Source organism: Xenopus laevis, chromosome 5S (genome assembly GCF_017654675.1).
Source record: "Xenopus laevis strain J_2021 chromosome 5S, Xenopus_laevis_v10.1, whole genome shotgun sequence".
Classification (NCBI taxonomy): Eukaryota; Metazoa; Chordata; class Amphibia; order Anura; family Pipidae; genus Xenopus; species Xenopus laevis.
The window spans coordinates 111,510,884-111,527,956 of NC_054380.1; the positions used below are offsets into that span (position 1 = coordinate 111,510,884).

At 41.9% G+C, this 17,073-nt stretch overlaps 1 protein-coding gene across 7 annotated transcripts in view; it reads left to right on the forward strand.

Moving 5' to 3' along the window:
* The window catches only part of serpine2.S (serpin peptidase inhibitor, clade E (nexin, plasminogen activator inhibitor type 1), member 2 S homeolog), a 36,377-nt gene extending 20,705 nt beyond the window's left edge, over positions 1-15,672 (forward strand). For 5 of the 7 annotated variants that reach the window (NM_001093634.1, XM_018264481.1, XM_018264479.2 and 2 more), the window contains 6 exon segments: positions 1,018-1,215; positions 2,732-2,927; positions 3,835-3,935; positions 5,583-5,669; positions 5,764-5,847; positions 14,782-15,672. In NM_001093634.1, coding sequence (NP_001087103.1) covers positions 1,018-1,215; positions 2,732-2,927; positions 3,835-3,935; positions 5,583-5,669; positions 5,764-5,847; positions 14,782-14,819 — 704 coding nt within the window. In that variant the 3' untranslated portion in view covers positions 14,820-15,672. 7 annotated transcript variants of the gene reach the window in all.
* Positions 15,673-17,073: the final 1,401 nt, after the last annotated feature.

Consider the following 17,073-nt stretch of genomic DNA (forward strand, 5'->3'; position numbering starts at 1 on the left):
CATTTTTGCGCATCGGATCGCGGCGGAATTGTCCGTAGAGTCCTGCCCTAAAAGCTGCCAGGAGCGCCTTTTTTCTGCCTCTGGTAAGGCACTGGGAGCTGCTGCCTGAGGCAAAATTCTCACATTGTGTCATGGGAGCAGCACCCCTGGGTACAGACTTTCTTTGAACTAACAATGGTTAGTTTTATAAGGATGGGGTGTGTCATGCACTGGTGAAAGGTTAGCCCTTTGGTCAACTCATGCAACCCCTGTTTTTTTTTTTTTTACTTGTTCTTATAGAGAAAAGAGGATTACAAATATTACAGGTAGTAAAGGAATATACGTGCATTGAGTTCAAAAGGAACATTTGGTTGCATTATCCAAATGTAAGATTACTGAAAAATCATCTGAGGTCATTTTGCTTGGTCATGTGCTTTCAGAAAGAGCCAGCACTTTAGGATGAAACTGCTTTCTGGCAAGCTGTTGTTTCTCCTACTCAATGTAACTGAATGTGTCGCAGTGGGAACTGGATTTTTACTATGTTCCCACTGCGACACGTTGTGCTGTTCTTATATCTACCAGAGAGCTGTTATCTTGTGTCAGGGAGCTGCGATCTGGTTACATTGAATGGGGGGGGGATGATATCACTCCAACTTGCAGTACAGCAGTAAAGAGTGACTGAAGTTTATCAGAGCACAAGTCACATGGCTGGGGGCAGCTGGGAAACTGACAATATGTCTAATCCCATGTCAGATTTCAAAATTAAATATAAAAAAATCTGTTTGCTCTTTTGAGAAACTGATTCAATGCAGAATTCTGCTGGAGCAGCACTATTAACTGATGCGTTAATGTTTTGTAGAGCCAACTTTTACATAAATATTATTGTGTGTGTGTTTGTAATCTATTGCATAGTCACAATATGTAACGTGTGTATGACAGAGAGGCTAGGAACTTTGCACCTCTCCAGCTGTTACTGATATCTAGATATACAGAAGGAGACTTACAAGCTGAGTGACATTATTTCCGGTTGCCTTTTAGGGATGATAGAAGGACTGATTTCGCCAGAGCTATTGGACAGCTCTGTTACACGACTGGTGCTGGTTAATGCTCTGTATTTCAAGGGGCTCTGGAAATCTCGCTTCCATCCAGAAAACACAAAAAAACGCACCTTTCATGGACTAGATGGAAAAGACCGTCAAGTGCCAATGTTAGCCCAGCTGTCTCTCTTCAGAAGTGGTAAGAGCAGCCATGTGCTACAGATTATAATAGTTTGTTTAGTAATCCAATTAGAGATTATACTGACACTCCCAAATCATTCCTAATATTCATGATCAGCAGGCACATATTTTATGTGGTTTATATTCTAGGCCATAACAACCTAGAGCCCCCCTTGAGCTCTTTGGTCTAGTTCTGCACAGTAAATTATTCTTAATCCAATAACTTTTTTTTTTTTTTTAAACAAGTTGAAAATCTAACCAATTGCACCAAATTTATATCTAATGTGCAGCTAAATGCCCAACACAACAGTGACCAGTGCCCATGGAAATCAAGTGCCTTGCTCTTGCACCGTAAAGAGATAAGATGGGCCAAAGTTGAAGATTGTGCCTACCCTACAAAAATGAGAAATGAGCCATAATGACTTCTTATTGATGTTTACTAAACCAGCCTCAGTCCATGTTTATTACTTATTATTAATAATAATAAAAACATTGAGTTTCTTTATGCTTAAATGTCTATTACTACATTTTATGCTCAGTGCTCCAAGTAATGGAAGATAAAATCTGGGAAAACCCAAGGTTCCAAGCATTTTTGATAGATCTGATAACTGATATACTGAGCAGTTGGTTGAAACTCATCTACAATATATCTCTACCAAAATGACTGGAAAACATCTAAGGGGGTTATTTATCAAAAGAATTTTGAATTCATGTGATTTTTTTTTTTTACTCTAAAAAAATTCAAATATACTCACAACTCAAATGGGAGGTTATTTAAGAAAAAAACGTTACTGTCTAATATTTGATCGAATAGGAACGACCCAAAAATGAAATTCATATTCAATTCGTATTCAATTAGAGTTTTCCCTCAGAAAAAATCTTGAACGCCAGGAAGGCTATTAACATCTTCAAATGGCTCAACGGACCTTGACTTGTACATGTTTTAGGTGGCGAATATTCGAATTAGGATTGTTTCCATGGTCGAGGTTTGATAAATCTTACATTCGAATAGGGGGATTAAAATTGGAATACGTGAATTCTGACAACAAAAAAAAAATTTGAAAATTCAAATTTACTATTTGACCTTTAATAAATCGTAAAACTCCTTTGAAAAATATGATAAATATGCTTTTAAAAATTCCATAGGAATGAATAGAAAGTGAGTGAGTTTTTCTGTAGCGAGTTCTAAATTCACACTTTGATAAATCTGCCCCTAAGTGTCTTTTCTCCTTTCATTGTGGCTTTTATATGTTAATGGCTTTGTGTATTGTAGATTTAATGGGAACATATGATGCAAAAAGATAAATTCCAAAACTGAAGCAGTATGGTGCAGTTGGGGCAAAGAGCAGGTTTTGAGAGGCATTAAAAGCATCTGATCAGTTGTGGAACACAGAGAAATATTGGGTTTATAGCTGCAAAGATTAGACATCACAGTGGGAGAAGTGATGCTGGGATTGTCTTTCTTTATTTAGTTTTTTTCTGTTGATCATGAGGTTGGGTCTGTAATTAAAGCCACCATGTGTTTCCTTTTCCAGGCTCTGCAAGTACACCCAATGGTCTTTGGTACAATGTCATCGAACTCCCTTACCATGGAGGAAGCATCAGCATGCTAGTGGCATTGCCCACAGAGAAGAGCACCCCTTTATCTGCCATCATTCCCCACATTAGTACAAAAACCCTGCAGAGCTGGATGACTATGAGTCCTAAGAGAGTTCAGCTCATCTTGCCAAAGTAAGTGTATGAGCAGCATTGTTCAGGGTAGTAGAAAGGCCATATTGCAAATACATGTAGGATGTTGGAGATATGAGTCATGTTTTCAGTATTTTAAAAATTGTGCATAAAAACTTACATGAATTGGAAAAGTTTAAATTTTAAAATCCAATGGTTTTGCTAAGCTTTCCTATCCATCAGTGTATGAACTTTAATTGGTACTTTAAATACATCTTATCTGAATCAGCAACTAGGGCAGCTTTTTTACATATTTGCCACAGCTTGATTTTTTTTATTTATTTATGATTTCATGATGTTATGCTTGAAATGTTTTCTCATCTTGTAAGAATCTTAAACTGGCTCAATTTTTTGGAAAAACGTATTCTCGCATTCCCCAATGGTCAGGACTCTGTTTAGGTGTGGTGCCACCTATATGCAACAGAACACCACCTGCCCCCTTCCCTTGGGAGTATTGCATACATAAGGCAGTCTGTGCCATTCATGGAATTGAGGGGTACCCCCCTCCCCTGCCACCGGATTTAACAAGTATCCAGTATTGGCATTTTTTTCACCCTAGGCACAGGCCCTCGGATACCTATAAAGAAATATGGCCAAGCTGGAGATGCATTTTAGTCAATGCACAAAAAAACCAAAAACATGCAAGACTTTATTAACTATGATGAAAAAGTTTTTATGTTACTGAGAATCTCTTTTCTAAGAGATTCGATTTTTGCAATGGAAAAGAATGATATAAGGAACATTTTTTTTACACTTAATCTAGAATATATCTATACTATATCTACAATAAAGCTAGACAGAAGGGCTATTTTCCCTTTAGTGACCATAACCCTTTAAACAATGTTTTCCCAAATATATTGATGGTTTCGTTATAGATGGGCTATGGAAAATTCATTTTGTATCGCTACAGGTTCAGTGTGGAAGCCGAAGCTGATCTGAAGGAGCCGCTAAGAAACTTGGGTATCACAGAGATGTTTGATGTATCAAAAGCCAACTTTGCAAAGATATCAAGTAGGTCTCCAAAACAAACAAGTCTGTAAGATTCTAGCCATTCACTGAATTTAGCATTTTTCGATTCAGCAGATTCCCTATAGAAAATGTGACTACATTTGAATGATTATTAACATCATTAACATGGGAAAAATAAAAAGAAAGGAACAAAGTTTTCTTGCAGAGCTTTAAGGTCTCTGGGGCTCATTTAGGGGGTCATCACAAGAAAGCTAAACATAGAACTACAAAAAAATTGTACTCCTTAGCGCCCATGAAGAGAACCGCCACGTCTGAGGCTATGGGTGCACTCCACTTTGCGTTGGATTAATAAACGTGTGCAGGAAAGTGCCACATCTTCTTGTGCTCAGCTTTATTAGTGCAAACAATTGGCAAATTTGGATGTAACATTGGGATGGAATAATGGGAATTTCTAACCACATAAATGTACTTACAAGAGGACTAGGCCTGTGAGTCCTTCATTTGTCATTTCCTTTTAGCTGTGAGTTTGTCATATTATTTACTGCACTATATGGGAGCTCTTCTTTGTCCTCTGCTCTTAGTAATCCTATAACCCAGTGATCCCCAACCAGTAGCTCATGAGCAACATGTTGCTCTCTAACCTCTTGGATGTTGTTCCCAGTTGCCTCAAAGCAACTGCTTATTTTTAAATTCTAAACTTAATGTGGCCATAGATGTGGAGATCCACTTGTTTGGTGATGTCGCCAAATGAGCGGATCTCTGCCCGATATGCCCACATTGAACGGGCGGTCAGATCAAGGGGACGCATACACGAAGAGAGGTGGCCGCGATCCAACGGGATTTTTCAACCCGCCTGATCGAGATCTGCCCGACTTTCGATCAGATATCGATAGGGAAGCCTGTCGGATGGCCCCACACACTAGCCAATAAGCTGCCGACACGGTCTGTCGGCAGCTTTTATTGGCCCGTGTTTGGTTTTGATTTCATAAAAACCAGGTGTACTGCCAAACAGAGCCTCAATGTGGGCAGTGCAACATTTGGCACCCCAAGAACATTTTTCATGCTAGTGTTGCTCTCCAACCCCTTTTACTTCTGAATGTTGCTCACGGGTTCAAAAGGTTGGGGATCCCTGCTCTAGCCCCTTTCTTTGCTCCTCTTGGTGCAAAAGTCAAAGCACTTATGTGTTGAAGCTTATGCAAGCACTTCTTTCATGTGTGGTTAATAGTGTTTTTTGTAGAAAACTACATTTCTAAAATTGATTTTGAAATTTATTTCCTTTCTTTGTGCAGTAGCAATGTTTGAATGCACATGTATTTATGCTATACTTTACTATATTAAGGGCACCTACTGAAAACACTGAAAAGTAATCGACTTTCATATTTCTATCTATTTATCATCATCATGTTCAAGTAATTCTTTTTAAAATATCTGAATGCTGCTGCCCCCTTATGCCTGTTAATCTTCACTGCCGCTACACAAATACCAGATTTAGCAAACTGACCTTTACTTAACATTCCACTAATCCAGTTTCCCTCCTTTTTTGGCCGGGAAATTATTAGTGGGACGTTAATAGCTAAAAGTTGTTTGGGGAAGGATTTCCAGAGTGGTTGGCAGGATGCACTTCGGTAATGCTGATATTTACTGGCGTCTCTCTTGTGTTGATAACACGCATTCTCCCTTTAATCTCAGGATCAGAGAGCCTTCATGTGTCACACCTGCTCCAGAAAGCCAAGATAGAAGTAAATGAGGAGGGTACAAAAGCATCTGGAGCCACAAGTAAGCATAACATTGTTTGTGACATGGCTGCTTTTGGACTTATTCAGGCAGCCGCATGTCTCATTATTGTATTATTTTTCCCTCTTGTCTTCAGCTGCAGTTTTGATAGCAAGATCATCGCCCCGTTGGTTTACAGTCGACAGGCCATTTTTGTTTTTTATCCGGCATAACCCTACAGGTGAGAGAGTGCCCATAACTAGTAACTAAGACCAGAACTAGGTAGCGGACTTGGTTTCTTACCCTGTACATATCCACGTTTTAAACTAAGAGCTGTCATACAGCTGATGGAAGAAGCTGTGGAAATCCCTTAAGTATGTAAGGATATAGTAAATGGAGTGGCACCTTTACTCAAAACTATCAGCATTACTCTGTTTCTCTGGATGTGACTCAATGTACTCCAGGGTGGGCCTTCACAAAAGTGTGGAGGCAGGGTGTTAAGGAACTGTGTAATCTTCACAAGAATGAAAGCAATTGGGTGGTTATACCTTAACCAGAACTTGTTTATTGAGAACAAATCCATAAAGGAGATCTCTGAGATAACACAGATTTCATTCACTGAACAAACAGTATGAACAGTACTGTGAGCAGAGCATTCCCTTGAATATATCATATACTAGTGAATATCATCCAGTCCACCCAGCGTTTCCCTTCTTCCACTGAGGATTCATCTTTGAGTGGATCCCAGGTGAGGACCTAGAACCTGCACACTGGTTCCCTCTCTAGGCAACAATGCCAATGGGGATTTAGCCCTCAAACACTCCTTGGTGGAGCCCAAAAGCTGCCCATATAAATAACTCTGTGCCTAACTGTCTCTTCTAGAGAGACCTATAACAGGAGATGGCTCACCACTTACTAAATTCTGCACTAGGTTGGGGTTCCACCCTTGACTTCGTTCCTCAGGGAAGTTTAGAACTGCACGGCTTATCAATATACAGTATGTGTTATCTGTGTTATCTCAGCGATCTCCTTTATGGATTTGTTCTCAATAAACAAACTCTGGTTAAGGTATAACAACCAATGCACCTATTCTTGTGAAGATTCCAGTTCCTTACCGACCCTTCCACACTCAGCACTGCAAAATATTTAGGCGCTATATAAATACATTTTAATCATCATAATAATAATAATAATATATTTATCAGCATACTGCCACCTAGTGGCTAAACTGGGAATCTATGGGGGTCATAAGTTGACCCAGGGGCCCTTTAGTGTACAAATTAGATGTTTGTTTTTAAATAACTGACTGGTAAATAGAGATGTCGCGAACTGTTCGCCGGCGAACTTGTTCGCGCGAACATCGGGTGTTCGCGCTCGCCGGAAGTTCGCGAACGTCGCGCGACGTTCGCCATTTTGGGTTCGCCATTGTTGGCGCTTTTTTTTGCCCTCTCACCCCAGACCAGCAGGTACATGGCAGCCAATCAGGAAGCTCTCCCCTGGACCACTCCCCTTCCCTATAAAAACCGAAGCCCTGCAGCGTTTTTTCACTCTGCCTGTGTGTGCTGAAGAGATAGTGTAGGGAGAGAGCTGCTGCCTGTTAGTGATTTCAGGGACAGTTGAAAGTTTGCTGGCTAGTAATCGTTTTGATACTGCTCTGTTATTGGAGGGACAGAAGTCTGCAGGGGTTTGAGGGACATTTTAGCTTAGGTAGCTTTGCTGGCTAGTAATCTACCTTCTACTGCAGTGCTCTGTATGTAGCTGCAGTGGGCAGCTGTCCTGCTTCTGATCTCATCTGCTGACTGCTGCAATAACAGTAGTCCTTGTAAGGACTGCTTTTATTTATTTTTTTGTTGTTTTACTACTACTACTACTACTACTATAAGAGCCCAGTGCTATTAGTCTAGCAGTGTTGGGGAGTGGGACTGGTGTGCTAATCTGCTGCTCCTAGTAGTTCAGCAGCACCAACTTTAATTTTTTTTTTTAATATTCATTTTTTTTTTATTTTACTTTTTTTTATTTTACTACCGCTGTAGTAGTGTATAAGTTGACCTTTTAGGCATTATTTGCCCTGTAGGCATTATTTGCACACTGTTTTCTTCAACCCGCCATCTAGCTGTGTGACCTTGTTCACATTCTGTCTAAATATCCATAATATTACCGTCTCCAGAAAAAACACCGGAGTGACTTTTTTCAAGCAGCCATAATATATTTTACGTAATCCGTATCCACCGCTGTAGTAGTGTATACGTTGACCTTGTAGGCATTATTTGCACACTGTTTTCTTCAACCCGCCATCTAGCTGTGTGACCTTGTTCACATTCTGTCTAAATATCCATAATATTACCGTCTCCAGAAAAAACACCGGAGTGACTTTTTTCAAGCAGCCATAATATATTTTACGTAATCCGTATCCACCGCTGTAGTAGTGTATACGTTGACCTTGTAGGCATTATTTGCACACTGTTTTCTTCAACCCGCCATCTAGCTGTGTGACCTTGTTCACATTCTGTCTAAATATCCATAATATTACCGTCTCCAGAAAAAACACCGGAGTGACTTTTTTCAAGCAGCCATAATATATTTTACGTAATCCGTATCCACCGCTGTAGTAGTGTATACGTTGACCTTGTAGGCATTATTTGCACACTGTTTTCTTCAACCCGCCATCTAGCTGTGTGACCTTGTTCACATTCTGTCTAAATATCCATAATATTACCGTCTCCAGAAAAAACACCGGAGTGACTTTTTTCAAGCAGCCATAATATATTTTACGTAATCCGTATCCACCGCTGTAGTAGTGTATACGTTGACCTTGTAGGCATTATTTGCACACTGTTTTCTTCAACCCGCCATCTAGCTGTGTGACCTTGTTCACATTCTGTCTAAATATCCATAATATTACCGTCTCCAGAAAAAACACCGGAGTGACTTTTTTCAAGCAGCCATAATATATTTTACGTAATCCGTATCCACCGCTGTAGTAGTGTATACGTTGACCTTGTAGGCATTATTTGCACAGTGTTTTCTTCAACCCGCCATCTAGCTGTGTGACCTTGTTCACATTCTGTCTAAATATCCATAATATTACCGTCTCCAGAAAAAACACCGGAGTGACTTTTTTCAAGCAGCCATAATATATTTTACGTAATCCGTATCCACCGCTGTAGTAATGTATACGTTGACCTTGTAGGCATTATTTGCACAGTGTTTTCTTCAACCCGCCATCTAGCTGTGTGACCTTGTTCACATTCTGTCTAAATATCCATAATATTACCGTCTCCAGAAAAAACACCAGAGTGACTTTTTTCAAGCAGCCATAATATATTTTACGTAATCCGTATCCACCGCTGTAGTAGTGTATACGTTGACCTTGTAGGCATTATTTGCACACTGTTTTCTTCAACCCGCCATCTAGCTGTGTGACCTTGTTCACATTCTGTCTAAATATCCATAATATTACCGTCTCCAGAAAAAACACCGGAGTGACTTTTTTTCAAGCAGCCATAATATATTTTACGTAATCCGTATCCACCGCTGTAGTAGTGTATACGTTGACCTTGTAGGCATTATTTGCACACTGTTTTCTTCAACCCGCCATCTAGCTGTGTGACCTTGTTCACATTCTGTCTAAATATCCATAATATTACCGTCTCCAGAAAAAACACCGGAGTGACTTTTTTCAAGCAGCCATAATATATTTTACGTAATCCGTATCCACCGCTGTAGTAGTGTATACGTTGACCTTGTAGGCATTATTTGCACACTGTTTTCTTCAACCCGCCATCTAGCTGTGTGTATTATCGTTTCCAGAAAAACCAACTGAGTTTTTGTTGTTGTTGTTGTTTTTTAAAAAATAATGCCAGGCAAAGGCAGGCCGCCACGCAGAGGCCGTGCTAGGGGCCGTGCTGCTATGCAATCCTGTGGCCCTAGCAAATTGCCCAGTTTTAAAAAGCCAATGACCCTGAACTCCCAAAATGCTGAAGAGGTAGTTGACTGGCTTACACAGCACACCCCATCCTCTACCGTTTCTAACTTTACCACAACATCCTCCTCATCCTCCACTGCTATGGCCACCCCACGTAACACTTCCTCCACCACCGGTGCCCCTTCTTCACTGGGGTCAGAGGAGTTATTTTCCCATGAGTTTCTTGAACTGAGTAATGCGCAACCATTATTGCCAGAAGAAGATGAAGGAGATGAGGACCTTACACCAGATTTAATTCTGGCAGAGAACACGACAGAGATGGACATAATGAGTGATGAGGAGGAGGTCCCCGCTGCTGCTTCCTTCTGTGATGTGTCAGAAGAAATTGATGCATCTGAGGAGAATGATGATGAGGAGATTGATGTTTTGTGGGTGCCTAGTAGAAGAGAGCAAGAGGAGGGTAGTTCAGATGGAGAGACGGAGAGTCAGAGAGGCAGTAGGAGAATAAGACTTAGAAGAAGCAGGGAGGACAGCCCGCAGGGATCAGTAGGGCAACAACATGTATCGGCACCTGTGTTCAGCCGGCCAACGCACCCGCCATTGCCGCCAATGCCGCCAACTTCTACTGTTACCGCCAGATCGCACACTTCCAAAAAGTCAGCAGTGTGGGATTTTTTTAATGTGTGTGCCTCTGACAAAAGCATTGTAATTTGCAATGAGTGCAGTCAGAAACTGAGCCTTGGTAAGCCCAACAGCCACATAGGTACAACTTCTATGCGAAGGCACATGAGCGGCAAGCACAAAGCACTTTGGGAGCAACACCTCAAAGGCAACAGGCAAACTAAAAGCCACACTCCTTCTGGTCCAGCATCTTACTGCTCTACCTCTGCTCTCCTTGACCCGTCTGAACCACCCTCCACTCCGCCTTCCACCTTGACCACCTGTTCCCATTCCCAGTCATCTGCCACCAGCCAAGTTTCTGTGAAGGCCATGTTTGAGCGTAAGAAGCCAATGTCTGACTGTCACCCCCTTGCCCGGCGTCTGACAGCTGGCTTGTCTGCACTCTTAGCCCGCCAGCTTTTACCATACCAGCTGGTGGACTCTGAGGCCTTCCGCAAATTTGTAGCAATTGGGACACCGCAGTGGAAGGTACCCAGCCACAATTTTTTTTCTAAAAAGGGAATACCACACCTGTACCAACATGTGCAGAGCCAAGTTACCGCATCTCTGTCACTTAGTGTTGGGCCAAAGGTCCATATGACTACTGACGCATGGTCCTCCAAGCATGGTCAGGGCAGGTATGTCACCTACACTGCCCACTGGGTGAACTTGGTAATGGCTGGGAAGCAGGGAATGGGTAGCTCAACAACAACAGTGGAGTTGGTGTCACCGCCACGGATTGCACGCGGTTCTGCCACCACCTCTACTCCTCCATCGCTCTCTACCTCGTCTTCTTCTTCTTCTTACTCTGCTGCTGGGTCCTCCTTCTCCTCCTCCACACCTGTGCACCCCCAGCTCCCCCTAGGCTATTCGACGTGCCAGGTACGCCGTTGTCACGCTGTCTTGGGGATGACGTGCCTGGAAAGCAAAAACCATACCGGATCTGTACTCCTGTCATCTCTGCAGTCACAGGCCGATCGGTGGCTGACCCCACACCAACTGCAGATCGGAAAAGTGGTGTGTGACAATGGAAGCAATCTGTTGGCAGCGTTGAGACTAGGCAATTTAACACATGTGCCCTGCATGGCACATGTGTTAAATTTAATAGTCCAACGTTTTGTCTCCAAGTACCCAGGATTCCAGGACGTTCTCACCCAGTCCAGAAAGGTGTCGGCCCATTTCAGACGTTCCTACACAGCCATGGCACGCCTTGCTGACATTCAGCAGCGCTACAACATGCCAGTCAGGCGTTTGATTTCTGACAGCCAGACTCGCTGGAATTCAACGCTCCTTATGTTGGAACGTCTGCTGCAACAACAAAGGGCCGTCAACGAGTACCTTTTTGAACTGGGTGGTAGGACTGGATCTGCACAGCTGGGGATTTTTTTCCCCCGTTACTGGGTGCTTATGCGCGATGCCTGCAGGCTCATGCGACCTTTTGAAGAGGTGACAAATATGGTCAGTCGCACCGAAGGCACCATCAGCGACCTAATACCCTTCGCTTTATTCCTGGAGCGTGCCGTGCGACGAGTGACAGATGAGGCTGTAGACCAGCGTGACGAGGAGCTGGAAGCGCACGATTTCTGGTCGGAATCACCAGAACGAACCCAGGCACCTGCTGCAACGCAGGGAGAGGTGCCAGAAGTGGAGTCAGAGGAGGAAGGTGGCTTTGTGGAGGAGGAGGAGGAGGACCAACAGGAGCAGGCTTCCCAGGGGGCTAGTGGTGACCTTTTGGGGACCCCTGGTCTTGTACGTGGCTGGGGGGAGGAGACCGTGGATGATGCAGTCCTTGATAATGAGGAAGCGGAGATGGATAGCTCTGCATCCAACCTTGTGAGAATGGGGTCTTTCATGCTGTCATGCCTGTTGAAGGACCCCCGTATCAAGAGGCTTAAGGAGAAGGACCTGTACTGGGTCGCAACGCTACTAGACCCTCGGTACAAGCATAAAGTGTCAGAAATGTTACCAACATACCACAAGTCCGAAAAGATGCGGCATTTACAAACCAGCCTGCAAAACATGTTGTACAATGCTTTTAAGGGTGATGTCACTTCAGGAACTCATCAACATTCCAGGGGCAGAGGTGCCAGTAATCCTGCCACGAGCACACCTGCAAGGACAAAGCCCTTTGGCCAGTCTGTAACGTCAGACATGCAAATGTTTTTCTGTCCAAGGCAGCGCCACAACCCTTCTGGATCCACCCTCAAAGAACGCCTCGACCGGCAGGTAGCGGACTACCTGGCATTAACTGCAGATATCGACACTCTGAGGAGCGATGAACCCCTGGACTACTGGGTGCGCAGGCTTGATCTGTGGCCAGAGCTGTCACAATTTGCCATGAACCTCTTGTCTTGCCCAGCCTCAAGTGTGCTCTCAGAAAGGACCTTCAGTGCAGCAGGAGGGATTGTAACTGAGAAGAGAACTCGCCTAGGTCACAAAAGTGTGGATTACCTGACCTTTATTAAAATGAATGAGGGGTGGATCTCGGAGGGTTACTGCACGCCGGAAGACTTGTTCTGACTTCTATGCAGCTGTCCTTCTCTTCAAGCCTCATGACTCCACACACAGCTGTCCTTTAGCGTCCTCCTCCTCCCTCCGCCACCGTTACAAACTAGGGTGCAAACCCTACTGGTTTAATTTTTTCTGGCCTCTGTGCTTCAGTGGCTGCAACCAAAAAAACTGGGCAAACAATGTCTACAAGGTCAACGTATGGCAAAAAATGACTATTTTCAGCATTTATATGGCATATTTTTTCTGGCAACTGTGCTTCAGTGGCTGCGTCCAAAAAAATGCATATTTTCTGCATTTATATGGCATAATTTTTCTGGCCTCTGTGCTTCAGTGGCTGCAACCAAAAAAATGCATATTTTCAGCATTTATATGGCATAATTTTTCTGGCCTCTGTGCTTCAGTGGCTGCAACCAAAAAAATTTATATTTTCAGCATTTATATGGCATAATTTTTCTGGCCTCTGTGCTTCAGTGGCTGCAACCAAAAAAATGCATATTTTCAGCATTTATATGGCATAATTTTTCTGGCCTCTGTGCTTCAGTGGCTGCAACCAAAAAAATGCATATTTTCAGCATTTATATGGCATAATTTTTCTGGCAACTGTGCTTCAGTGGCTGCGACCAAAAAAATGACTATTTTCAGCATTTATATGGCATATTTTTTCTGGCCTCTGTGCTTCAGTGGCTGCGGCCAAAAAAACTGGGCAAACAATGCCTACAAGGTCAACGACGTTGACCTTGTAGGCATTGTTTGCCCAGTTTTTTTGGCCGCAGCCACTGAAGCACAGAGGCCAGAAAAAATATGCCATATAAATGCTGAAAATAGTCATTTTTTGCCATACGTTGACTCAACGTATATGGCAAAAAATGACTATTTTCAGCATTTATATGGCATATTTTTTCTGGCAACTGTGCTTCAGTGGCTGCAACCAAAAAAACTGGGCAAACAATGTCTACAAGGTCAACGTATGGCGAAAAATGACTATTTTCAGCATTTATATGGCATATTTTTTCTGGCAACTGTGCTTCAGTGGCTGCAACCAAAAAAACTGGGCAAACAATGTCTACAAGGTCAACGTATGGCGAAAAATGACTATTTTCAGCATTTATATGGCATATTTTTTTCTGGCAACTGTGCTTCAGTGGCTGCGTCCAAAAAAACTGGGCAAACAATGCCTACAAGGTCAACGTATGGCAGTTGTTTAAAGAGAACAGTAGATTACTAGCCAGCAAAGCTACCTAAGCTAAAATGTCCCTCAAATCCCTGCAGACTTCTGTCCCTCCAATACAGAGCAGTATCAAGCAGATTACTAGCCAGCAAACTTACTATCATCTGTCCCTGAAATCACTAACAGCTCTCCCCCTACACTATCTCTTCCAAGCACACACAGGCAGATTTTTCAGATACATTTTTGCCCTTGATCCCCCTCTGGCATGCCACTGTCCAGGTCGTTGCACCCTTTAAACAACTTTAAAATCATTTTTCTGGCCAGAAATTTTTTTTTTAGATGTTAAAGTTCGCCTTCCCATTGAAGTCTATGGGGTTCGCGAACCGTTCGCGAACCGCTCGCGTTTTTGCGCAAGTTCGCGAATATGTTCGCAAACTTTTTTTCCGACGTTCGCTACATCCCTACTGGTAAATGCTTAATTTTGATTGGTTGCTGCGGGAGACAAGAATAGTAAAAGGTGCAATGTTATGTATTACATTGCCGCATATGCCTAAAACATGCTGACAGATATTGGTGGCTGACTTAAAAACTTTTTGAGCCCACAATCACTGGTCTGTGTGCATGGATCCAAAACAATTTGGTCCTTGTCTTCAGATGTTGATGAGGCTGTGTAGATCATCATCAAAAGACTATACTGGACATTGATGTATTCTTGGCTGACAGTATACGCAAACTCCCCACTCCTCCAAAGAGCTTAGGAGATGAAATCAATTAAGCAAAGATGGTGAGCACCAATTCTACTGCACTATCACTACCTACTGCATTCTGCCTATTAGTATGAAGTATGGGGAGCAGTTACGTTCTGGGGTGGCAGTGCTGTAATCTCACTCTCTTCTATGTCTCTCTCCCAGGTGCTGTGCTCTTCACAGGGCAAATCAACAAGCCTTGAGGGGAAGATGCTCCGTTGTCCTGTATCCTGATTCCAGTGCTTGATATTTCTATATTGCCCTGTTTTTTTGTGTAAATTCATATCATTTTTAAACCGAACGTTTCACTGTATTTGTAATATTTTCTAACTTTGTTTTGATAACGCAGATCAATGGTACACTTGCTAAGGGGGTTCATTTTAACTACTGAATGTTTGTGGCTTTAATCATTTTTTTTTATTCATTTGGTTTTGTTTTACATTTTTTAATATATGTAATTATTCCCAGAAGTTTCTAATTATTTTGGTAAGCAGTTGTATATTAAAGTGCCATATTGGGTAGCCCGGCTGCTCCTTGGCAAAGCAACATCCGTGGCAGGAGATGATATTTCTTTATGGTCAATATTACTACATTAGTCTCTTTGAACTTGAGAAATACTGCTCGTTTCCCACCATTCACGCACCGAATATGGTACAAAAATTCGATTTGTAGGATATTATCTGTGCGTCTATGGCCACCTTAACAGTAGACTCAGTTAAGGTGTGCTTGTCTGTTTGCTGTAGAACAAACTTGCAGTGATGTGACCTGATCCTTCATATGGGGTATTGAAAGGATATACTCTTCTAAAATGCTGATTTCCTTATCTGTATCAAGTATTTTCAGCATTTCTGCCAAACTTGGAGACACAAGCGAAGCCAATTTCCATTTGAGTCGCTGCCCTTGTTTTACATGAGATGATATTGTCCAGTTTTTATATCGTGTGTAACACCATGCATGTGTTTAGTGAAATAAGCAAACTAAATTAACATTTGTATGGCATTAAAGATGGCAGCTCTAGCTCCGAGGGGCATTTCAAATAAAACTATTGGATTGTAATTCTTTTAGCATCTGTATGTGTTACACTCACACTCTCTTTTTACTCTCTATGAGCACAGCTAACTCTGTTAAATGTTTGTCAGTGAACATTCTTTAACTTTATACAAAGGGAGGTTCCGTGAAATGTTATTATTGTAAGAATAACGTATGGTGCTATTACAATATAACACAGATCCAAAATATGAGGCAAATACCCCCCCCCCAAAAAAATGTTCAACTTTATAAATTGTTGTACTAAGTGTTCACTGAGCTTAGCTTGGCTGGACTATTAGGGGGTTATTTACTAAACTCCGAATGCAAAAATCACAAAAAAAATAGTGATTTTTTTTTTATAAAATCTGACTTTTAAAAAATCACGAATTTTTCGGAATTTGTTAAACCCAGAGGATGGGAAAAGTCTCTATCTGAACATCCGGCATCTCAGACCTGTCGAGGTTGCATATAAGTCAATGGGAGAAGTCCCAGAGATGTGCGCTGGGTTTCGGGGAATACCCCGAAGTTTTATTAATTAAGAAAAAATCATGAAAATCTGATTTTCTCCCGCAAAGCAAATTTTCAGGAAAACGTAATAATAAATAACCGTAAAAAACCCGAGCTGATTTGATCGCAGTTTGTAGCAGAGAATATTGAGATAAATTCGGACTTTGATAAATAACCCCCTTAAAGTCTGTAGCACCCACATACATTTGTGGAGCTATACAGGGGTTGGACAAACAGTACTCTCGCATATTCGGCGCCGATCCAGGATACCAAATGAGGACAACAGCGTTCGTCTAGAATTTTTCGGCTTTATTTCAACAAACACACAGGTGAGGGTTGCAGCGGTGGGTGTACAGGGCTGACAGATTTATCAAAATGGGAGTTCAGATTTTAATAATTAAAAACTCGCCCACGTTCTATTCATTTCTGTGGGATTTCTGAAGGATATTTATCAATAGGTGAAAATAGGACTAAATAGAATGTGGGTTCGTTTATGTTTATTAAAATCTGAACTCATATTTTGATAAATTCGTATCATGAGAGATGGACAATTCGCACACAAATTTTATTTGTAGTTTTTGAGTTATTTTTATTCAGCAGCTCTCTGCAAATTACCCTAGCAACCATGCATTGATTTGACTAAGATACTGGAATACGGATAGGAGAGGGCCTGAAAGGAAATAAAACAATACATTTGTAGCCTTACAGAGCATTTGTTTTTAGATGGGGTCAGTGACCCCCATTAAAAGCTGGAAAGAGTAAAAAAATAAAGAAAATAATTCAAAAACTATTAAAAAAATAATGAAGACCAATTGAAAAGTTTCTTCAAATTGGCCATTGAACTACCCTCTTTAAGTAGGACTATTGTGCTTCACTGTGCAGGATAGTTATGAATTTGTACTATGCCAATGGAGAGAGGTG